General features: G+C 36.9%; 1 protein-coding gene across 25 annotated transcripts in view; it reads right to left on the minus strand.

The window, feature by feature from the left end:
- The window catches only part of ablim1b (actin binding LIM protein 1b), a 155,346-nt gene that overhangs the window by 14,837 nt on the left and 115,806 nt on the right, over positions 1-24,703 (minus strand). For 12 of the 25 annotated variants that reach the window (XM_088635884.1, XM_088635882.1, XM_088635888.1 and 9 more), the window contains 10 exons: positions 17,393-17,480; positions 16,567-16,625; positions 10,558-10,635; positions 6,718-6,873; positions 6,161-6,205; positions 5,308-5,352; positions 4,533-4,577; positions 2,483-2,518; positions 1,964-2,093; positions 537-656 (listed from right to left, as the gene is read on the minus strand). In XM_088635884.1, the coding sequence (XP_088492010.1) occupies positions 537-656; positions 1,964-2,093; positions 2,483-2,518; positions 4,533-4,577; positions 5,308-5,352; positions 6,161-6,205; positions 6,718-6,873; positions 10,558-10,635; positions 16,567-16,625; positions 17,393-17,480 (802 nt within the window). The remainder of the gene's footprint in view (positions 1-536; positions 657-1,963; positions 2,094-2,482; positions 2,519-4,532; positions 4,578-5,307; positions 5,353-6,160; positions 6,206-6,717; positions 6,874-10,557; positions 10,636-16,566; positions 16,626-17,392; positions 17,481-24,703) is intronic. The other 13 variants (XM_088635881.1, XM_088635892.1, XM_088635879.1 and 10 more) reach the window with 9 other exon arrangements.

The raw sequence follows: 24,703 nt of genomic DNA on the forward strand, positions 1-24,703 counted from the left end.
TGTGTCTTGTACCTTGCAACTTATGAAAATGTGGATGTGCACGTGATACACAACTCATAAGTAGCAGTGACTGGGCATGGTATATGCAACTCTTTGTTTATCCCTGACTTCTTAAACCTGAGCGCTTTTCACAAAGTAGCTGAATGCTTTCAAGGCAATACCTCTAATTAAGGGGAAAAAATCCGTACTTAAGTAAGTTATGTGATAAAATGATTTAAGAGACTAGCTTCAGGATCAGACAGCCCGGTATTTAAGGATGCCAGAGAATTTTAAGCAGCAATGTGGAGTTTTATATTGACTGTTTTGGAAACAGAAGAGCAGAACAAAGGTCCATAGCTAGAGTTCACTAACAGTGATTGGAAAGGTGGCAGACATGCAGTTTTACCCAAGTGCCCATGACTGCAGGCACACAGAAGGGCACCTTAGCATCTCAGGACACAGTAGGCTCTGCACTCTGAGGTGTTTGCTGCCCTCTGTGGTGCCTGAAAGTGGATGAACAAGAGGCTGCTGCTGCATGACAGGCCTAGCTTCCTTACCTTTGTTATGGGGAATGAAGTGGTGTCGGAATGGGGAGGTTGGGCGGGAGTCATTTTGGCTGGAGCTGAAACTGCTAGTGCGCAAAGAAGAGAGACGCTGCATCCCAGAAGAGAGCAGCTCTGACGGCAGAGTGGGATCAGGAGAAGGAGATGAGAAGCAAGGAAAATAGAAAATGAGAGGGAACAAAATACCCAGTGGAAAAGGGGAAAGAGAGAGAGAGACAGAAACAAGGAATTCCGAAACAAAGGAGAACACAAAGCCATCAGAAGACCAAAAAGCAAGGAAACTTAAGATACAAAATGCTACAGTATTATAAAGAAAACTGGGGGGGGGGGACGTTAAAGAAAGGAGCAGAAGGCAAATAATAAGAACAAATAAGCAGGGATTCCTGGTGGTACTGTGTCTAAACACTTTAAAAATTCTTGCCATTGTCTAAGTTACAGCTGCTCTACCTTATGGGTCTCTTCCTGCATTCTACTGATCCTATCTTTGTGGTCCTTCTTAACACTCCATTACATTTGGCACATTCCCTGTTATTTGCCAAGACCAAACATTCTCCATGTACACATAAGAAGTATTTATTGTCTGACTCATTTATGGGGCAATATATTGACTCACACCTGCAAGTTAAACTACAAATTTAAATTTTTCATTTTGCCCGAGGCTTAAGATAGATGATTTTTGAACCTTCAGAAAATTATATAATATAGTATGTGCCTCTGCAGCAATACAAGTTGCTCGGACAATTTCCATATCTGCAGTGCTCACATTCAGATAGAAATAAGATACATTTTTATTTTGTTCCCACTGCATGAGCCAGGCTATGTTTACTGTTCTACTTGACATCTTATAAATGTTTACTCATGGGCAGATTGAGGGATTTCTCACAAAATCATGTTAAACAAGGACGTGAATACTGTGATTAGATCCTCAGGGAACTGGCATAAAACTGCTTCTCATTTATGTTTAACAAGGATATATTTTGTTATCAAGCATAAAGGTTGTCTAGGGTTGACAGATGTAGATAAGATAATATATTTTCTGTACCAGTCTATTGATGTATTTGCATACATATTTTTTACAAAAATGGTAATTTATCATTGTAATTGCTTTTTGGCGCCCAATATTCCTGCAAAATTAAAGCTACTTCAGGTATTTTAAGGACCTTTAAAAAATGTACCTTAATACATAAGTCACTTCTCAACCATCCCATCCCTATTCTTTACTGAACACCCAAGTGAACTTTAGACTCTGGTCTGGGACTTTTGAATTTTTTGTGGCAAGGAACCAATACTACAGAGACAAGACTTCAGAAATTCTCACCAAGCCAATAAAATGTTATGAAATTATTTTTGTACTTTAAGAATGTGCCACCATTTTTCAAACAGGATATCTGAAAAATGATGAAGGCCATACACTAACTAACCTGGTCTGTGGAAGTGCTGTGGGGAACGGGACAAGGTGGGTGTGTAACTATGGCGATTGTAGACTGGAGAGCTGATCGATCCTTGGCTGGTAGATCTGTGCATCATTCGGTCTCTCATGTCGAGGTAACCCTCAAAGTCAGAAAGAGCAAAGCACATTTGAAAACTAGCAATTTGCTCCTCATTGATTTAGAGTGCTTCATTTTCTTAAAACTGCAACTAAGTTAAAAATCTATCTCAATCTTCCACATGGGGAGTGGCTCTGAATGCAACAGAAATAGGTACAAATCAAGACAAAAGTGGATGTCACCTGAAATTCAGGTACCAGCAGACTGTTCAGTGTTTCGTTTTCAAGAAGTGTAATTAAGGCCTCTTAGAGTTTAAGATTTTACCACAGTAAATTTATTCTGAAAAGAAGCCAGATTACTAATTTAAATGATTAAATAGAAGCCTGCCTGACCACAGATGTTGCAGGCCAATTATCAATAAAGGTCCTTCTCAGTACTGAAACTCATACTCACTTCTGCAGAAGGTGTTGGAGAAAGTGTTCTTGGTGACTGAAAGAAAAACAAACTCATATTCACTCTTTAAGATACGCATGAGCATCACACACGCGAATGCCATTTGAAACGGAACAGATAAGATGGAAAGACAGGCATTCTGAAAAAGCAGAACAATGTAATACAGTGCGACACACAGTGCTCCAATGAAACCAGGATGTGACAATCCAGACTGCCCCTATCAGGTTGACACTGATTAAATGTGGAGGGAAAACTATCTGTCACTTTTCTGTGCAGTATTACAAGCTGGTGGTTTGTGTTTTTTTATTTTCCGGAGGATTCGTTCATTTTGACTTGCAATGCGTTCTTTTTTTCCTCATTTTTCACACTGTAATCTGACATCTCAAAACAAAACTGCTTCCTGTTAACTGACATTTGCCAAAAGTGGAATGGGTTACACAAATGTTTTGAAATATTAATTGGATAATTTCCGTTTTGGCAACTTCCTAGCTATGTGCACAATTTTGAGTGCACAAAAAATGTATAAGATGAATAATTCATCATACAGTACATGTAATTTTATGTGAGATTGGAAAAGGTGCTATGCTAAACCAAAGCCCCTTAAATATATTTTATTTACTTTGTATACAATAATCCATCATTATGTAGATAAACCTGCAGTGTTTCTGTTAATTTGTTTATTTTCAAATATGATCTCCTATTAAACAAAACCATTAAAAATGACTTTTCAATTCAATGGACAAAGAAAAACAATACTCAACACATGATATGGTGTTATTTAGCATTTTGGTTAGTAAGAACAAGGTTAATAAAACAAAACAGACCCAGTTAATTTTTACTTGAACTAAGTTTCTGATAACCACACGTTAAATTGCTGCAAGTTGATCAGCATCTTTTTTTGGCCCTTTTTAAAATCAGTGAAAGAATATAGTGTTCATGGAAAATTGTGAAACCTGACTGCAGCACAAACACGGCAAGAACCACGTCTTTACAGATGCATGCATATGTTACAGTGTTTTATCTTTTTTGATAAGAAAAACAGTATCAATTCAATATATAAGGTACTGCAATGATTGCAATGTCCTGCTGAGAAAAGGGTATAATTGTTTCCTAAATTCACGGTCAAGACAATATTGATAATGTATTGATGCTATTACATGTTAATCTGGGGGACGGGATTTTCAGGAAATCCAAAGCTAACTTTAACATGAGGAAAGTATTTAAGACCACACTGATGGTGTCTCAAAGAGATCCAGAGGGTGTTTGACAATTCCACCCACGGTCTTGAATAAATTTGTTGTTCTACTATGTATAAATTGTTTAAACAATGTCACTATACATTGAAGTTGGGTCTTTGCTAAACAAAACTCTTTAGGTGTTGCCTCTTAGTACACTTTATTACACTTGTTTTGTATATAAAGCAGATCACTGTAACCCTTGCTCAGTGTCTCTGCCTTCAGTTCTGGATTGCACTGCTTCTCAGGCACTGCTGACTTGGTTTCGGGGCCCAATTCTTGGTTTCCACCGCTTATACTAATCATAAAATATATTTCATATATACAGTATATGAATATTTATATATTCAACATCCAAAAACAAATGGAATTTTGGTTATTAGTATTGCTATTGCAAATAACAGATTAATCATTATGCACAGCCCATTAAGTGTAGTCACATAGATAAAAAATATGAAAATGTTATAATCTTTAAAATGTGCTTAATAGAGACCTTTAGCTTTGTTTTAAGTAACTGTAAATAGACAGATTCAGAGCAAACAAAAGTTTTAAAAGTTACATTTTAAGATATGTGTGGCATAAACAGTATATTAAAAGAAGCATATTTTTGTTCATGTTGTGAAAGGGGTGTGCTTCTGTTCTTTAGTTTTTATGTAATAAATTTCCGCACCAAACCTGGTATTTCGAACTGCAAATCTTACATCAAGGATTATTCCACCTGTAAAATTAGTATTTCCATCTCAATGCACTTTGGCTCTGTTAACAGTTAATGCTGCTAGGAGGCATGCAGGATGCATTTGATAATGCCCACTCACTCGCTCCTCGGGCAGGGGCGAGTTGTCACGTCTTGGGGTCTGAGGCTGTTGACAAAGAGTTAAACTGAGGAGTCTACTTCTGAGTTCCACACTCAAGCAGCTGAGTTAGTCTTGAAAATGAAATTCTTCTACGTAGAAGGTCAAATGTGTGAACAAAAGACCATTTGTTCAAGACAACAAACGGTCTTGTAAGTTCCAAGTAGGTGACAATACCCTTAAATTTCTTCTTAATAATTCAATATTCATCAAAATATAACTAATTTTGCATCACAAAATACATGGTCCAACTTTGTTCTCATGCATTGTAAATATTTTCACAACTGAACTGTGACTTGTGAAGTATTATTTTTACTACGCTGAAAATGCAAGTTATTTTTTTATATTCTTATCATCACGCATTTTGTATTTGAAAATAAAGTTGTTTATTTCACTAAGCTCCACAGTGCCCTACAGGAGATTTTACACTGACTGAAGGAATGGCACCTCTCTTGCTTAGCACCCAGGCAGTACGACAGAGCGAAGACAGCATTGGTTGACTAATGTAGTCCTACTGCAGTGGGGCCATCAGGAGCCCAGCCCTAGAAAACCTTTAAATCCACCACCATATTTTGGACAAAGTGTGATTACCAAGCTACCTGTCTCATTACCCCCCACCACCACTGTTAGTGAAAGCACAGCCTTCAGGTAATAATCACTCTTTTAAATACAAAGCTGAGACAGGCTTCAAAGCAAGAAGTTAGACTTGCTGTTGCAGTTGTTCTGCATGCTGACTTACTGTATCACTGCGCTTAGGTGAGCTGTCGCTACTAGGGCTCAGGGGCTGTCGGGGAAAGTGGGTGAGGATGATTAGAAGTGACCATGACAATCACATGAAGAGTGTAGCATCTGACTTCAAGACATATTTAATTAAGTGCTGCCTGACATCTAGAGCTGATAGATAGAATTGGACCTCAGGCCCATCCATCTGATTAATACTGACTGTAGCATATTAAATTCAGAAATAAGACCATTGAAATTAATGGTAAATATAAATGGCATATGTGTTTGGAAATATGGCATTCATTTCATGCGAATAACTTGTGAAATATACTGTATATAATGATAAACTATAACTGTAAAAGGTCTTCATCCAAAACAAGCAGCTCGTTCTTACAGGCCTATTGTAAATATAGACATTTCTCAGATCTTACTGTACAATTAATTTAGAAAATAAGTGCCTTTATTAACACTGCTTCAAATGAATGAGATGTCTTTATTGCAGGGATCACCAACCCAGGTCCTAGAGAGACCCAATCCAGCAGGTTTTGCAGGTCAACATTAAATCACCAATTTCTAAAGGTATGGAGTATTTAATTGTGACCAATTAAATTATGTTAAATAATTTAGAGACCATTGAGTTCTTAAAACTAAGGCCTCTTAAGGAATAAAAAAATATGTCTGTTAATTAAATATATTCATTGTTTGATACATCACAAGCTTACAAGTGTGGCCAATCTGTAAAAACTGGTAAACTACTATAAAAGGACTGGGGCTCTCCAGGACCAGAGTTGGAGACTTGTGCTTTGAATGTACTCAGAGCAACAAGGAGTTAGTTGGTTGTTTGAAGTCCCATTGTAACACCAACTTACTCGCTCGTTTGGCATGGGGGATCGCTCCTGTCTTGGGGTCTGAGGCTGTCAACAAAGAGTTCAGGTGACGCAAGTGTCTTTTTATCCAGTATTTAGAGCTTGATTGTTTTCTTACCAACACTAGATATGCTTCGCTAAACTAACAGTCTAAGTCTAATAATGTCTAAATTTTGTCTACTAGTTCCAAAGACTTTCTTCATTATATCTAATTAGGTCATACGCACACAAAAATGTAATTACATATGTGTTTGAGATGATTAACTGATGAACTGAAAATGCAAATAGAAAAATGTTACTTGGCACTGAAACCTTCTTTTAACTCAAATGTCATTGCTTAAACACTACTATCCTCATATCAGATTAAGCTTTTTTACTTACCTTGTCTTAATATGGTCATCGACTGACCCTTGCAAAAAATTAGCTATGGAAAATTCTCCATGGTGTAACTCCATCCAAACCAGACCTGTGATCCACAGTTTTGAACACTTTCTCATAAGATTTAAAGATGAGTTTTTCTGAAGCTTTACAAAAAAAAGAGCTGGCTAAAGGTTAATTACCTCTCCCAAACTCTGCCTTTCCTGTCTGTCCTCGATGGATGTGGTGTAAAAGGGCTCATAGGTTATCAAATCTGGGCGCTCAATGTCATAAATTGCCTTGACTTTGGGGATGGCAGCTAAGTCCTTATAATCAAGGATCTCATTGTCTACTTTTGCCTGGGGAGACAGACAGAGAGGAAGTAAGTTACAAGGAAAAAAATGTATATTGAGAAAACACACACAAACCACAGTTTTTCATGAAGGCATGGGAACACTTTCAGATCACACTGCGCTATGTCAATCACAGTTTCGAATACTGCAACATATTCAAGAGGTTCAGAAAAGCGCCACTTATTTTTCATCTGGTAAACTATACCATGGTTACGTTTAGGATGATTTTACCATTCCTAGCCTACTGGAGTTTCCGTGGGAGCCAGAGTATGAATACACATAAAACCCAGCAAGAAATGTTTTCATGGTCTTCCATTTTATTTTTTGCGTTACCCTCTCTTCCCACCAGGAGGTTCCTTTCAGTGTGTTGCCTTCTTGAAAACTGCTTGATGTAGGGATTATGAAAGCCTTGTCAATAGAACACAAAGGAGGTACTCACACAAGGATGTCAGATGTAACTGAACATCAGACTTGGGATCCTCTGAATGTGCGATGTGAAGATTATCTACAGGTTTTAAGAATCTCTAGACACTCAATGGGTTTCTGTATTTAGAAGATCACTTTATTGGTCATATACAATTTCTTGCATTAGGAATTTGTCTTTTCGAATACCCCAACTTGCTCTCCATAAGACACACAGACAGAGAGAGAAGCTTGGGGTCATAGCACAGGGTCAGCCATTTTTACGGCGCCCCTGGAGCAATTGCGGTTAACAAAGTAGGATTCCTCTGCCAACTGCAGGATACGAACCAGCAACCTTCCAACCACAGGCTCAGATCCTTATAGACTCTGCTGAAGGAGGAACTGTAATCACTGTTTAGCCCTAATATCGCTGCAGTACTTCTTGAGCTGGGTCCAACCTGTAATGCTGGATAGTCCCAGAAAACAAGCCACTTTGCACTGTAGTTCCAACTTCTTCCAGTTTCATTTTTTTTGCATGAAAACCTTTTTACGATTTGATTGAGTTCAATCCAAAAAATTCACTGTTGCAATATACTGTACCTCCCTTTTCTCCCATTACTGCTATAAACTGACCTAAAAATCAGTTTTCTCTAGGATACTTTGGAATGTTTCAGGAATGACTACAATAGGACACCTGAAGGAAGCTACAATGCTGAAATGTGGAGCTCTTATTTTTTCATTTTCAGCATTCTTGTTCTCATTTGAGAACAATCCTTACTTGTTCCTTTACAATCTAACGCTGACAGTTCTTCATACCTACTACTTGGTGCTAATAAGAATCCAAGCAAGTTGATCACTTTACTTTCCTTTGAGAAGGTAAAGGGCTGATAGCATACCAACTTTACACTGTTTTGTTTTTTAAATCACGGACCAGACCTTTATGATAATTGGCCAGTTTGAAAAGTATTTGAATTCATTCAAAAAGGAAAAAAAAATTTTTGTCCTAGAATATACTTTTTCTACTGTACTCTAGCCCTTGAAGCTAGGAATGGCAAATGAAACAAAATGACCGTTTCACCGTACATGAGGACGAAGACCACACAGTTCTGTCAAAATGAGAGGATAAACGTAACGCAGACTTGTCTTCATGTAAGGTACATATATTTGAAGCACTTAGGACAGCTCCTTTTCTGGGGCTTTAAACTTTTTAACAGGAGAAGGAAGTGCCAAAGAGTTAAGTAATTAACCGCTTCCCTTTGATGATGAAAACACACTTCAGTATCCTGTGCCTGCTTTGAGTGAAACCCTATTGTGGAAATATAGTCCATGTCTAAATCCAGAAATGGCTCCTTTCAATTAAACAAAAATCTTAAAGCAGATAATCTTACAGTACAGATTATCTGGGTATGAGTATGTCTTTGCAAAATTGTTTCTAATACAATGCAATAACCTAATTGAAGCCTTAATTGAGCTAACAAGTCAGTTGTTTGCAATATTTCCAATAGTTCATTTTTTCTCGTCAAAAGTTGTGAATTGCACTTTACTTATGAAATGTCAAATTTAAAGGTATCCTCCAAACAAATCAATTAAGGGCTAAATAGTGTAACAGAGCTTGGCTTCAACAAAACCAGCATGTGTGTGGGCCTCTAGGATAAGGACTGGGAACCCCTGATATAATTTCCTTACCATCCCTTGCCAAGTCCTAGTCAAGACCAAAGCAACATGACCTTGACTTGAACTGGCAACATCTGGTTAACCTAAACATAAGTGTTTAACCTCCGGTGTGAAAAAGTGTTCTTAATGGTTGAGCCACTCTCAAGCTCACCAATAAAATTTTTAACTTTTGTGATATAAAGCTTCACATGGTAGCTTAAAATTATCCATTGTTTGTAAGGGTTTGTATTTCTTCGATTAGGCATGGACTCAGACCAGGGACATGGTCCTAAAAAACTAAGTTTAAGTGCATTTCTGTCTCTGGTGCATAGCTCCCATATGAAGGCTACTGTACCTTAAATTTTGATTTTTGCCATATATTTTCACAGCAGAAATTTACCGTGCTTTCATTATGTTTCCCTACAGTCTTACTGCTTTTTCTAACATATTTTCTCACTACATCCTAAATTAATGTCATCATAAACATTAGGCCGTTGCATTGTGCTACTGAGCATCAGTTTACCATTACAGGGAACATGGCAGCTCACAGTAAGCAGATGTATAAAAAAGTTAAACTTTAATGCTGTTCATACAATTGTAAAAATCAACTAAGTGAATTTGGCTTAAAATAAGGATAGAATATTATTTGGTATTAATATGCCGCTCAATTAGCTGGAATAAAATAAAACTGGACCGATTGTCATTATCTGTGCTATGTATATTCTTATCTATTTTTATAATCTTGGATCCATATTCAGACCAATATGGTACAAATTATTAAACCTGTAACTTTGCTTGAGGTTCCATATTTAAGAACCAGCAATTTAGTAATGCAGATTACAGACTGAAATGGGATTACAAGGAAATTTCTATTGTATTGTTCTGTTTTTTAATGATAATGATACTGATGGAAAAAACATGTTAGCAAAAATAAGCCACTTCAGGCCTGTACGGTATGTCAATAAGTACATCAATTGCTAAATCATTAACCATGCCTGAAAAGGACCTTGAAACGTTAAAGCCATAGAAAAACACACAGTGAAAGCAGGGTAAATAAAGAGTAAAATCCCACCGTAAATGTACATGTGAATTTATCTTGCAAAACAATCACGAGAATACATTGCAATTAATCTGTGTGGCAGCACTGGTCTTGAGAGTCTGGCACAGAGAGTGTGGTCAGATGGCAGTACTGTTTTGTCACTTGAGGGGAAAAGGAATGGCCAGCAGCCACAGAGAGGGATGGAATGCATGGCACAGAGTGTGAGAGGGTACTGGGGGGCTGATGTTCAAGAGGAATACAGGAGACTGGGCCGGGGTAGGGGTTGGATAGACCATCAGTGAATGCTAATGTACTAAACACCTACTGTAAATGTACTGTATGCATGTGCTTGGGGAGGTGGGAGCAGTGTCTGCACTTCTATAACATTTAAACATTCAGTTTCCTTTCTGCTCTTTCTGATCCAGTCCTTGAGCCTAAGCACTCGATTTAAAAAGCACGGGACACTACTAACTTCCCCACTTGTGACAGTTATTTAATTAAGCTGGAAGTTAGTCATATTAAATACAATTGATAACGTATTTGGGGAGACAAAAGCATGAGTGTTTGGAAAGGCAGTGAGTGAAAACAGTACTCACACAGATTGTATGGCCGGGTGATCCAGGTATACTTGAACCAGGTCGGGAACAAATACTTTCAGATGATGATCTTGTGGGCTGTAATGAGATGCACAGAAATTAGTTTCCAGGAACTTCTACATTTCAGGACCCAAGACCAGAAATAAGAGATTTTTAAGAGCCTTTGAAATTGCAAACAGGTTTTATTAGTTTTTTAGAAAATAAAATCCCTTTGAGAGACACAAATATGATTGTGCCTCCCTTTCACATACTGTATCTTATAGAGTCCTAAGATGTCAAATTATAATGCAAACCATCCACTCACTCCCTCATTATTCTGTTTCCAAAAAGGGCTTTTCATTTTTTCCTGTGATTCATTAAAATATTGAAATGCTTTAGTTTTAGTTTAAACCCCCCAAAAAAATCACATTCCAGGTTTCTCATTTCAATTCAAATGAAAAAAAAACTTATTTCGTTTCTGAAATGATTTCTTAAGTCTTTTTATTACATCATTAGTCATTTAAAAATGTCAGGATGGTTCAAGGTAAAACAGTCGTTAATATAGTTTCCACAGCTATTGTGCGTCCCATTACCAGACACTGACACACTCATAAAACACAATGATAAAATACTGTATGTGGTTCAAGCGACTGCTATAACAAAGAAGCAAGATTTGCATTTTTGTTCTGATAAATCCAAAATAGTGAACTGTGCAATTGGGACCTTTGGCGGTTACAACGATAAAACTCGGTATAGGTAAAAGCTTAAGTGGTTGTGCACAATCCTTCAGTTGATGGCAAATGGTTTTGAGGCCATTCTACATGTTTCCAGACTTCATCTGATAGGATAAAAAAAAACACTACACTGCTGCACAACAGATATGGGTGAAGGTCTTTATGAAACCTGTGGAATTCTATAGTTAAATGAGGAAAGGTGGACGAATGAGAGGCTTTCCCTGGCTTCCGATAAAATGCATACATTTTTGTTATAGTCTCTGATCCGCAATGCAGCTGAAACCCAGACACATGGGCTATGGCTACAGATGGTCTGATTATCAGATTGGAAAAGGTGTTACTAAAAAGCAAGGTTCAATTTTTGGTCAGTACCATTATGTGAAGATTAGGAATTCAAAGCACAATTTAATCATACCCACGGATTAATAGTGAAGTACAAATTACTTTGATTTGAAAAAATGTCAGAATGATTTAATTTATTCAGCGCTGAACTTTACTTATTAGTAAACCTTGTAGCCACTCTGGAAAGGTCAGTCCATTTGAGCGTTCTCATTAACTCCAGAACTTCAGCCTCTGCTCACATTTTGACCAGAAGAACTCTGCTGCCAAACGATCAGCATAATTTAAAAGTGATTGTATTGCTAGAGCAAGTATCCAAAGGGATGAACCAGCAAAATGAAAAAAAAAGTCAGCTGTTGGCACTAGAATTGAACATGTGCAGAAGTACAGTATGCTTCTCACTATTTGGGAAGCAGCCTTGTTCTTTGACAGTTCATGCACATTGAGTCTGCATGGCAAGAGAATGATAGTGTGCGAGTGGTACAGATTAACTATACCATATGATGAGCTGAGGGCTTCCGACAGAGGCTGCAGCTCAGGGTCAGAGGACGAAACACTTTTCGTCTTTTAATGAAAACGAAAGGGAGTCACACCACAGGTTGACTGCACAAGGATGCAAGTGTCCTCTCGCCTTAGTCTCTTGCTTGTGCAAACACAGAATGATGCCATCGCACAGGCAAGAGCTAATACAGTACCTGCCTTTCTGTTTTGGTGAGGTTCTTTATTGACGGGGGTAACAGCTGTGGAGGAAGGAACAGTTTTTCATTTCGTATTACTCAGCACTCAGCACAAACAGCTTTGGGTTAGTGCTGCTTCTGCTGGTTTATTACTTTCCTGACTTGTTAAAAATATCACTACTTAATTTCCGCCACATGTTTAGTAATAGTTGGCTGCTAAAAACACTGCACACTGAAAACTTTGCTTTAGTAAAAATGCCTTATATGAAACAATCTGCAGTAATCATGTAAGAGTTGCACTAGAAGCTTCCGGACTACCTACACAAGTTGCTAAATATGATTGTCTGAGATCCTTCGAAGAAAGTCAGGATGAGGGATTAGTTATCTACTAGCAACCAAACAGATGGACTCTCTTAAGTTTGCTCTTTTGTCCATTACAATAATAATGAAAGACTCCCTCACATTTACAAATGAAGCTTAAGAAAAACAATAGTTCTATGCATATCCTAATACTGTCTCAGCTGTGTGCCTAGTTATTTCAAATATTTCTGTGTCCTATAGTATCTATTATATGGTATACCTTTTCATATTGAGCACTGTTCAAGGCATTCTTTTTATTTGGGAAGGGGAAGGGGTTAGAAAGTTACTGTATCTGATCTTTTAGCATCAGTATCCCCTATCTGCCTAAATAGAGGAATCTTCCAGAATCTTTCAGCTGTGTCTGTCATCATAGGCATGAGTTTAGCTCCATAAGATAAGCTCAGTCACTCTGTCACAAAATGTACAGATACAGAATGCCCTGCATGCTTAAGACTTTATACATAAAACTCGGCCCATGGAAGGGAATGTTATATTGTGCCTTTTCCTGAATAATTATCCATTAATGAAAAGAATAACCCATGGAAAATCTCATGAGGTGAAGATTTATCTTCACAAGAATTGAAAACTACAGAAATTTGATCATGAGTAGTTAAGTAGGTAGCTGTGTCAGAATGTGTAGGCTGCAAAGGTTTATTCAATGCTGAAACGAGAAGAAAAGAAAGTTTCAGCTGTGGAGCCTTCTTCAGGTGTCTTCTGACACACCCAAAGAAGGCTGCACAGCTGAAACTTTGCGTTTCTATTCTTCAATTTTTAGCATGGAATAAACTTTTACTTGTAAATTTGATCATGACAATTTTCACTTTGTTATCCTTTTAAAAGGACACATCATGAAAAACATATTTGCACTGCATAATTTTCCATAGGTCAAACAGCACAATCAAAAAAGTGGCCATTTATACAAGATCATTGTCCCTGTTTCAATGGTTTATTTTAGTTTGAAGACCTAGCCAATCTTTATATCAAAAACGTCACGTATATTTTAGTAACTCACAAACTGTATGAATAATACTTTTTCTGAATGTAACAGATTACCACAATGCATTTATATGTTTTATTGGACTGGAGAGAGAACGCTTTGTTTCTTTATTCCCAACCCCGACTCCCTAAAAAAACACTGATTTGGGCATCTTACTTTCTGTACTTCAAGAGTGCCAGATTCCCACATTTCAAACAATCCCGCAGGTACTGTACTTCAACATCTCCTCAAAAAAGTAATTATTTCTTTAATGGTGATTTAAAAAAATGTTACAGCTTGCAATGACTGTTCAAAAGCATAATCAAACTGTGAGATTAGCACTGGGCAATGCAAGTGGGTTCGATCCCCGCTACAAAAAAACACTCTACAGCATCTACCTACAGTAAACTGCCCACTAAACAATAGTGTGCCCAAACACTTGTAGGCCAAGCCAGTATTTCCCTGAGTGCTCACGTATCGCAATTGTTAACCCGCAGAAAGAAATCTGAACGGAATGAGACTTCGAGTCAAAAAACAACATAAGGAAACATTGAGAAATCTATGGGATGTCCTCTACCAAGAAAGAAAATACAAATCCTGTCTATCTAGTTCTGATGGGCATGGGTATTAAAATAATTAACATAAAGCTTCTGCACGTTAGATTTCAAGCTGTCAGTTATCTCAAGGTGATTAAGATACATTTCATGTAACATGTTAAAGACCAACTTTGGTTTTATTGAAGTTAGCAAGCTCTCCAAAGCAGATTTAAAAGCACCATGTGAATACCAGTCAGGTGGTAATCTATGTCACTTCACAGACATGTGCTGCTCACAGGAATTTATTAAATCTCTCTAGTAGCACGGTATGGGGCAAGCTAATTAAGAGCTGTGTGGATATGCATTCAGGTTAGAGGAATTCCAATGTTTTATAACACCAGTTGTATAACCTATCTCGGTTCTTGTGCTTTTTTTAATCTGACAAACTTGGCTAAGACCAATGTTCCTCTGTTTTTGTTCATTTTGTATCATCATCCTTGATTGTTTTTCAAACCTTTTATTCTTATCTTGGTTTTCCAGGTCCATCAAAACAACATTTAAATTACTCTTGCATATTCCCTAAAAATAAAGCAATTTCTGTTTTGGGAAGAATAATTGTCGGATTACATGTGGTAGACAATTCAGTTTTCAAAATATTTTTAATGATGTCATTTTTTCATGTTGCCAGAATACATTACATAATTACATTCACTTTTGTTTAAATACAACATTCAATTAAATGTTGTAGAAAACGTCATAATTAGGTGGTCAACAGTGTTAATTCACACATAACAGTCTAAAAGGTAGAGAACATCTATGGAACTAAATTGTTGTCTTAACTATAAAAGAAAATAAATGAAAACAAGCTGGAAAGAATCTGTATTTAAAAACTGAATAAAAGAAAAGGGACACAGAGTATTGGCACACACAGGCCATTTCAACAAATGATCTTTTAGAAGGCACAAAAATAAATATAAAACTATGTTCTATGAAATCTATCCTTCCATTTAATAACACCTGTAGGCCTTCACTAAAATGGCATGTAATCAATGTGTTACTGTATGTATTTGCCTAAACAGCCTGTTTTCACAGAGTATTTTCACAGTTCTTCTACACATAATAATTTGGTCAATGTTTTTTTTCCCCGTTCTATATAATGTAAATGTCACTTTTCTGTTTTCAAGTGGGAGATTCTGATGGCATGAAAGGTTGTGCTGCTGCCTCACAACCTGAGTCCAGATTGGGGCACCTTCTTTGTGGAGTCTGCAGGCCAGCTGCATGGGTTTTCGCAAGGCTTGCAGCTATGCTCCAAAAGACGTGTTTGTGAAGCACAATGATGGATTTCGTGCCCCATCCCGAGGTTTAGTCCCACCTTGTGCCCTATGCCTCCTGAATAGGTTCCGGATTACCATGACCCTCACCACAAATTAGTGTTTTCCTGACAAAGGATGAATGATATCTGCACTTGCATTACATTTTAAGATGTAAAATCGTCTCTCCGAGAGTAAAATAATGCAGATTTTCGTGCTGCCAGTCTATCCTTATAATTATCTATCGACCCAAAGGGACTTCTTTAGCCCAAGGTACTGTAAGTGAAATAAAGTCAAACGATGCATTCCCTACTAACGGTGAGCTCACATCCAACATATCCCTAACTTTTTTGGGTTACTCTTCGGTAAATGAACAATGCAGGGCAATGTCACTGGCAGAGTGCAATGTGGTTAATATTTATGGCCGTGCAGATTGTGAGTGTAGGAAGGGAACCAAGCTTCGGTGCCTTTCATAGCGTGTTCTAACATTACGTAGATTAAAAACATTTAATTCTTTCTTGACATAAGCAAGAAAGCGCATAAAATGGGAAGGAGCAGCAAAGCATGGAGAGGCAAACCTCTGTGGACCACGGTCTGCGCTGGATCAGACATTTGGGATAAAAGATATCGAAGGGGGAACGCTTTGTGCTTTGATGCGGGCGTGGTATCTGAGAAAAAATATCAAATGACCGCATTTACCTTTCTGGAACTTGGCTTCATAGGTTTTGAGCATGGGTATCGTGAAAGAATGCAACAGGAGGAAAAAAAAAGGTAATCTGAGATTGTTCAACTACTCCCCACCTTTAAAAACTGGTCTAACATTCTTATTATTTGTGAAGGTATGAAGACCACCGTGGTAGTATCCAACAAAGAAGGAAATGGTGTGAACAAGCTTTGGGAAAATAATTATTTAATTATTTAAATAATTATTTACAATTCCAATTATTTAATTAACAATGCCATTTAAAAGACTACAGGCAATGCAATTCAAAGTTCAGATTGTTAAGGTCTGAAACCATTTCAGAGGGGGGTTACAAAATATTTTGCTGGTAACACAATACCACGGACATTCCCAACACTGGCATTAGCTGTTCTTACCCTGTGTTTTTCTTCTGCTCTGGTAGAATGTTTACAGTCTGGATGCCAAACTGTTGACCCTAAAGTAGAAAAAAAGAAATAACCCAAACCTTTTAACAACCAGAACCACAGAACAACCAGAAAAAAATTAAATTAATTAAATACTGTAACACTTGGTTCCATAAAAGAAATTCAGAACCATGACCTGCCCCAAAAATCCACCACAAAGTACCTCAAACAATACATTCAATACAGCTAAACATTCTTTTTGTTGATTAAACAATGGGTGAATAAAGCTTGTTTTACATCTGTTGAAGTGGAATGTACTGTAGGTGCAAAGATCCCAAGTCACCCTACCACAAGCACGGATCATACAACTTTACCATAACAATAGAAGTTCTAAAACTAAAATATTATAACAAGAGCTTCTTAAAATAATACAAATTGTGGGATTCTGTTGCTTTTTGGAAAATAAGAATTTTGGAAATGATCTTCCATTTCGATATCATTCGCCTATGGGTTTAAGACCTGAAATTTGTGAATTGTGCATACTGTACATGCATTTTATACAATCTGCTTAAATGTTACATATTGATTTGTTTTCTGTTTAAAAGCCACTCTTTTCCTCATACATAAGGTATTTCAAATTCAGTTGAGCTATTGTATATAATCTGAAATGAAATATTCTTATAAATCTCCTTTGCTAAAGACCGGAAACAAAAATAAAACCAAATTTGCCCTCTGAATGACGCTGGTAAGAGGATCATCATGTCAGGTTTCTTTCACTGTAATCCTGATGTCTTTTAGTCTGCTCACGTCAGGAGGTGCAGATCTACAGTGTTCTTACCTTGCAGGTACATTTCCTCTCCTTCTGTGAACATTTGGTTGCACCTGCTGCATCGTGCACAGCTTGGATGATAATGTTTATCTCCTGCCTAGGAGAGAGAAACAGGCACAACTGGTCATGCTGTTATTAATAAAACTCCAAGTGGAAGTCAAGATATCCTCATTGGTCTAAGCAAAAGAGCACCACACATTTTAACAACTGTTTTTAGGGGGAAAAAAAGTGCGAAAGTAAGTAAGGTGTGAAAAAGTTCAGGTATAGTACCTAAGCAGCTACAAGAAATAATAGTATTTTCTTTAACCTTTATTCTCGTTTTTAAGACTCTCATAAAATCCATCTTGTAGAGTACAATAGGCTTACAGCCATATCCCCCTGAGATAGACAGGGCCCGAGAAACAATAGGTTTTACTCAGACAGCCAACTTCTGCTGCCTTTACAGAAATATTTGTATTTCTGCATGCACAGATGTTAGTTTACTGTGTTGTAATGCACTAAATTTACAGTGAAGTCATGAGAAACTGTCAGAATATGAGAAACTGCAGAACACTATGCTTTACACTTATTCGGGGAAACAGAGCATTTTATTTTTTGATGACAAAAATCATTTAAAAAAAATCATAACGCCAACAAATCTTGTGCTAAATGTTCAGATAGCAACCAACAGATGCTTACTGAATTACTACTTCTAATTGTACTTGAGGAATTGGAGAGAATGTGTGTGCCACAAAACCATTTAAGTATAAAAGGCACAAAGCATCAGCACTGTCAGAATCCAATCTGTCTGCATGACTCATACGTACATGCTGTATTTGTCATTCAGTTAAGTACAGTACCAATTAACCTGTAAAATAAGGTTTGAGACTAACATTTGCACACTATCGAACATTTGTTTACAAAAACAGCAAAGTACTGTACCACTTGCCAAGTTGAATTAGCATTCAACAAACCTAGGGCCAAAAATTCATTAAAAACTTTAGTACATCATTCCCCACAGGAAATAATCAGGATTATTAAAATAAAGTATTTTGAATATAGGGCGCAGAATATACATTTACAAGAGATTAGATACTACACTTAATAAATTATCACACAACTCTTATTACTTATTTTGGACAAGGTGGGTACAAATGTACATTATACACAATTTTGACTCCAGGTGCTAAAACAGACACTTTTTTATATTTGCTGTTCTTGTTTGAATCTTCTATTTAATTCAGTGCTCTCTATTTCTTTTTCCTTAACTATTTGCTGCCACGTGTGACAGTCATGCTGAACTACAGGTTCGAAAAGCAGGCTGTGAAACAGACCAGTGGTTGCATGCTTGGAGATTTGGTTCACAGAGATGTCAGGAATGACAAACTGATATGGCTCTCTTGCACTGATATGTCCTTCACAAGCCTCAGTTGTTAAATGGGAATTCCTCTGAGGGTCACAGTTTTCTGCCTTACCATACTGACGCTTTAGTTAATGGACTAAAAGGCCATTTGTGTTGGCTTTTCTCCTCACTGTAATTAAATGTTAAGACCCCAGGCTATCGTATTTCACAAAAAATGGAAAAGCCTTGGATTTCTGCTATTTTAGTTGGAAGTACTCTTTGTGACCACCATTCAGTGCTCTATGCAGACACACAACGTGCAGCAAAAACCTTCACTCAGACAGATGTGGTCTGTACTTCAGTAGCTCAGATCTCAGCCATTGTCTGGCTGTTCATCATCGTTTTTTTTTCTAAAACAGGAAGATCTTAAAGTATTTCTCCACATTATACACTTGTTTGTAAGGTATGAAAGAACAGAAGCTTTATTTTGCTTAAATAGAATTTCAGCTCCTTAGGGAATGCAAAGTGTGGCATAACATTGCAATGCAAAATAAAAATTTAATCTTGTAATAGGTAAGTTTTAACAACATCCATATTGTAGAGATACAGTACACCCACACGACCCACTCAGTTTCCAGTAATATGGGTTTCCAGGAATAATTTCAATATCATTTGAAATCCTTTTTCTCATTCCCATCCTTTAAACCATTTCTTATAGTGCATGAATTTATTTAATAAATAATGGATAACAAATAACAATAAAGGGTTCACTCTATTTTGAATGTATATATTTTATTGACTATAGTACCATAACAGGTTTGTCTGACAACCCATATGAATAGAACAATGGGGACGTTTTTGCAATTATTTCTGTTAAAAGATTAAGCTGATGTTATCCTAATGCCTTCCATATAAAGAAGATGTTTAATTCATATTAAATTCAAGACCTTTTCAGATTGACACTTTGGCAGGTGTTCTTTAGCTTAAACTAAAAAAGAACTGAGAACTAGCATTGTATTATTGTCATGTTTAATGTTTATATGATAAAATCATATTTTAGCAGCTTTTACCATTTGTAATATTGCTTTGCAGTATGGACTGTGATTCTAACATTTACTGTACCCCCAATTCAGCTTGGCACAATTTACTCCTCTTTTATTTCACAACATTCTATGTTGCCAGTTGCAGTGTAGCTTCACAAGGTTCATTCATAACACAAAAAATCACAATAAATCTCATGTCTCAATTGTACTCTGTCAGTCACTGCCAGTAGTTCCTTTTTCAGTCTGAGAGCCAGTAACTCCAACCCAGCAGTAAGACTGAACTTCATCATTTCCAGAGCATTCCAATCATGTCTCTCGCCATCTGTATTCCACCTTTGTGCTTATTATCAACACAACACCATACTGTAGAGGGGATTTATACAGAACATTTAACCTTCAGTCATTAGAAAAACAAATCCTTATGAACATACAAAATATTTATTTTGAAAAACCATTTGACTGGAAATGGTATTCTACATTTTAACAGTATCAAGGCTCCTCATTATGTTGTACTTTCCAAAATGTTAATACCATTTAAAAACCAACAAAAAAACTTGCAATGAAAAAAATCCTTTGTCATTGTTTAATGAACACTATTTCAAATGATTACAATTATTATTATTACATTTATTAAATCAGAACACTGACTCAATATTCTACTTGAACGTCCAACATAGTATTCAGATAGTAAAACTACACTAGGGCCAAGATTATTATGACCTTCAGGATATTTTTCCACATTTCAGTCAAGGAATAGTGCCAAAAAGTAAAAAATAATTAATCTGGAATCCATTTAAAGCATGTGATACTATGTGCCTGACTGCAAAAAAAATGTCTCTATGGAATCTCAGAGGCAAGCCTTTTTTCACTTCATTATTCAAATCTTTTTTTACTTCCCAATTATTAATCTTCTTAAAAACGTCGGTTAGTTTTAATGCTATTGTAAATCAGCCATGTGTTGCCATTTTTTATCAGCCTGTGAAGAATCATCTGGACACAACAGCTGGTTTCCGATCAACATTTAGAATGAGTATTGCCAGTCACCATTTTGGTCTTTCTACCCCTTTGTGATTGAATGTTGAAAACCTGTACTGAGAACTTCATCTAATGTGCTGAAATTTGGAAATATTTCCAGTTTTTGCAGGGATGATTTAAATCTCCCTCAACCTTTGATTCACCGCACAGTTTTATCACAAGCACAACAGAGGCTGACCCAAGGGATTCTGACAGATAACCACAAGTCACAGAACAACCACCACCCTTCTCTCCTTTGTAGCACAAGATAAAGCCCAGTTCCTTCTCCAGCACTGAGGGAGCAGCTTACGTGGACTCGATAGAAACACGGCCTATGACTTTGCTAAAATGAAGAAGTGCACATTAAAAACTGTCACACGGTCTCAACAGTTATACAGTAGGTACCACAGAAAAAATACATCTTTTATATGATGGATAGCTCACATTTTACTTCACAGGCAGTGCACACTGTAGAATCACTTATTGGAATTTATATGTACAGTTAATTTAGATTTTTCATATTATTTTCACATTAGCCTCTTTTCTGCATGTTTTATCACACTTTACTCTTCCCATCTTTACAGAAGCTCTGGCATACAAATCCTTACTGAAGCTATGCTGTATTCCATAGATGCTGATCATTAGCAATTACATAAAGTCTGGGATATACATCCCTCGATCTCAAAGAGCTATGGAACATCACATCTATAGCAAAACTTCAAGACATCTAATGGTGTGAAACTACTTTACTCGGTCACTGTTACAGGGGGTTTTGAAAACGGTTCCCTTGATTGTCATAAATCAGAAATCAGTCTTAGTACTCTTAAAGCTGAAACTGTTTAATAGTTAAGGTGCTTGGGCATGTTAAGCTCTATTATCTACAGTATGTGTCGGATATCTGCATTAGATTCATGTCTCTAGCAACAACTGCGACAGATTTTCAAGTGGCAATTCAGAATTGAATGGGGGACACAGAGGGTAAAGTGGGATTAGCTGGCCAGGACCCACTCAGCTCCTGGTGAAACTGTAACCCCAATGGCTCTTGCAGGTTTATGGGGCTGTAGGCCATGAACCAACCTGTGCTGAATGTCTAGTCAGGGGCTGCAGCAAGTCTCATGTGATGTGTTAACAGACAAGTACTGTACAGTAGGTTAAAGACAGGCAGGTTGCATTTGGATCAGAGGATCGATCAGAGCCACAGGCAAAAACAACTCACATTTGGCTGTTTCAGACTCGGTAGATACCTACTGTAAAATTAGATTTTATTGTAATAATTTTACAACAGAAATTCATAAAAATAATTGTACTTTTTGAGTATTTATTGGACTTTTTGAGGCTGAATTCTACTTTATACATTTCAACACCTGTGTAAAGCGATTTATTTTTTTTATTTATAATGACTACATAACCAGAGAAGTACACCCCAGGGAGTGCTGTCTTGGGAGATCACCACGTTCTGTGGCTGATGGCTAAAGAGGCTTGGCTCTAAACTATACTTCACAGAGCTAACCAAAAATGTGCTATATAGTATATCATACCCTGTTTGTTTTCTATTAACATGCCCTTGCCTTATGGTGTTGCAAAAACAATTAAACATAAAAAAAATGTTTTCAAACAATCAGTAGTGAATAGCCCATGTATTCTTAAAAGCTCAAGCAATTCTGTTTAAAAAATGACTGCTGAAAATGTTTTGAATATTTTGGAGCCAATTTATTGCAAAAGATGTTACGTAAATAAACATCTGGACAAAGCTTAGACAACTATGGGAATAACAGGGCTTCTATAACAGCTTTCTCTGGGTAGTGGCCAGACATCTGATGCAGATCACATGCAGGAACTACCTGACGAACTGTGGTGATTCCTGTATACTGTATAGTTAGGCATGCCTTCAATAAGTGTGCCAGGCTCAAAACCACAAAAAAGTGCATTCATTGTTTGCATGAGCTCGGCAATTGAGAAGAAAACAAAATAAATCACTTGAGATGCAGTCTCAACCAAAAGGCATGCATGATGTTAACTTAATGCTTTAAGGGTATTCTCTCCAATGGCAGCTCTAAAATGTGGCCATCACCAAAGCCACTTTCCAATGTTTTTGTGACAATACAAAAATTTGTTCTGTTTTTAAAATCTAAAGAATAAATTATTGAAAATCTTAAATGCTTGATTTCCCTTCTTCTTAATTTGTCCTATTCCATCTTTAGGCGGATTTGCATCTTTATACCAGTTATTTTAGAGCTGCTTTAAGGAAACTGGACACAAAGCTTCAAAAACATTTTTGATAAAAGAATACCAGAACATAAAAATTATTTTATTATTATGCATAAATAATCTGCTAGGTTTCTAGTTTTGTATTTCCTGTTCTCTTAGTGCAGCTTATCCGTTTCTCCCTTAAAAACACAAAGTTATAGGATATAGTAAATAGTAAAAATATTTCCATGGTACTATATATTACAGTAGCCACAATGGAAATTCATGTTCAAGAGGATTAAATATCTGGTGTTTTTCAGTGTAAAATGAAAAAACAAGTTTAATCTTTTATGTTAAATAGGCCCTGCAATGTGAGAGCTGGTGGAATTAGCTTCATTCACAGCTCAAGTCTGTCAAATTAAACTCACATTCAACACATATTGTGAATATAATTCTTGAGAGGAAATGCTTGACAACTAAGAAGCATGATAAACTTTGAAAAGCCTGAAAAAGCAAGTCATAAATGTCACAATCTTAAAAGGTCTGAGACAAGCATTTTGTATTGGAAATACATTGTTAAATGGTATTTATAATTCTATAATGGATTTATAAATCTTTAGTAATAAAGTAACAAATGTGAAGACCAATCTCTACAGCAGATCTGGATAGTAACAAAAGCCTAATTCTGACTAAATGATCCTTGCCCTGTGGTTGGTGGTTTTGTATAATGTTACATTATTTATAACATTTTTTAAATCTAAATAATATTAGGCAAAATATACAGTACCAAAGTAATGTAAATTGTGGGCTTCCAAGCAACCAGCAAAGATGCACAGAATAGGTTGACCACTAATGAACAATAAAACGACAGTCCATATGTTGCCATTGGGAGCCCTGCTTCTTATTAGCTTGCTGTGACTAGGCAACTATGAACTTGCAGTGACCTTGGTGTGTGATGTACCATTAGACCAATCAGTATTAACTCACCTGTGAGGTGCTATTGAGCTCACAGAACATCACAGGATAACTGGCTCTGACAGGTAAGTGTGTCAGCAGCCACCATGCACAAGAATAGGGGTTGTAGAAATGTGGCTAACAAATACTGATTCTAAATCGACTTCATATACAATAGTAAATACAGATGTTACCAACTGGTAATCCAAAAAGAAAAGAAACACATGAGCTGACATGTGGGTGATGAGTACAGCCAGATAAAACAAACAAAGGAGGTACCCACATTGGGAGAGCTTTAGCTCAGCGGGGCTCCGTAAATCTTTGGTCCAAGTGTTCCAAGACCATTACTCCCATTTCCTCTCTTCCACTCCTGCAGCTTTTTAACATTGAAACAATAAGCTGACACAAGAGTTGGGTGGGTATCAAAAATCTGGTTCCTCCACCAGCACTGGATTCCAGCATCATAATCTAAGCATGACTCAATACTGTAATGAGGCTTGATTTTACACAGATGTGACCCTTGTAACCATAGCAGCCTTCCCTTGTCCTGATCCTTTTGTAAACAAAACCCTCCTAGTGTGAGCCACAGGAGTGTCCTGTGCAGAGCTTGCTCTGCTGGCTGTGTTGTCCTGACACAGTGTTTGCTGCTGGGGTGGGGTCCATCAAAATCATTCACTTTTTCAGAAGATCTGGATTTTTATATTAAATTGCCCTTTTAGCAGAAACAAGAGCACAATGATTTTGTGAACTAAAGCAGATACACAGATACACACCAGACTCTCATTAATTAGATCACATTTG

The sequence above is a fragment of the Lepisosteus platostomus genome, chromosome 6, assembly GCF_059453375.1.
Source record: "Lepisosteus platostomus isolate fLepPlt1 chromosome 6, fLepPlt1.hap1, whole genome shotgun sequence".
Taxonomy (NCBI): Eukaryota; Metazoa; Chordata; class Actinopteri; order Semionotiformes; family Lepisosteidae; genus Lepisosteus; species Lepisosteus platostomus.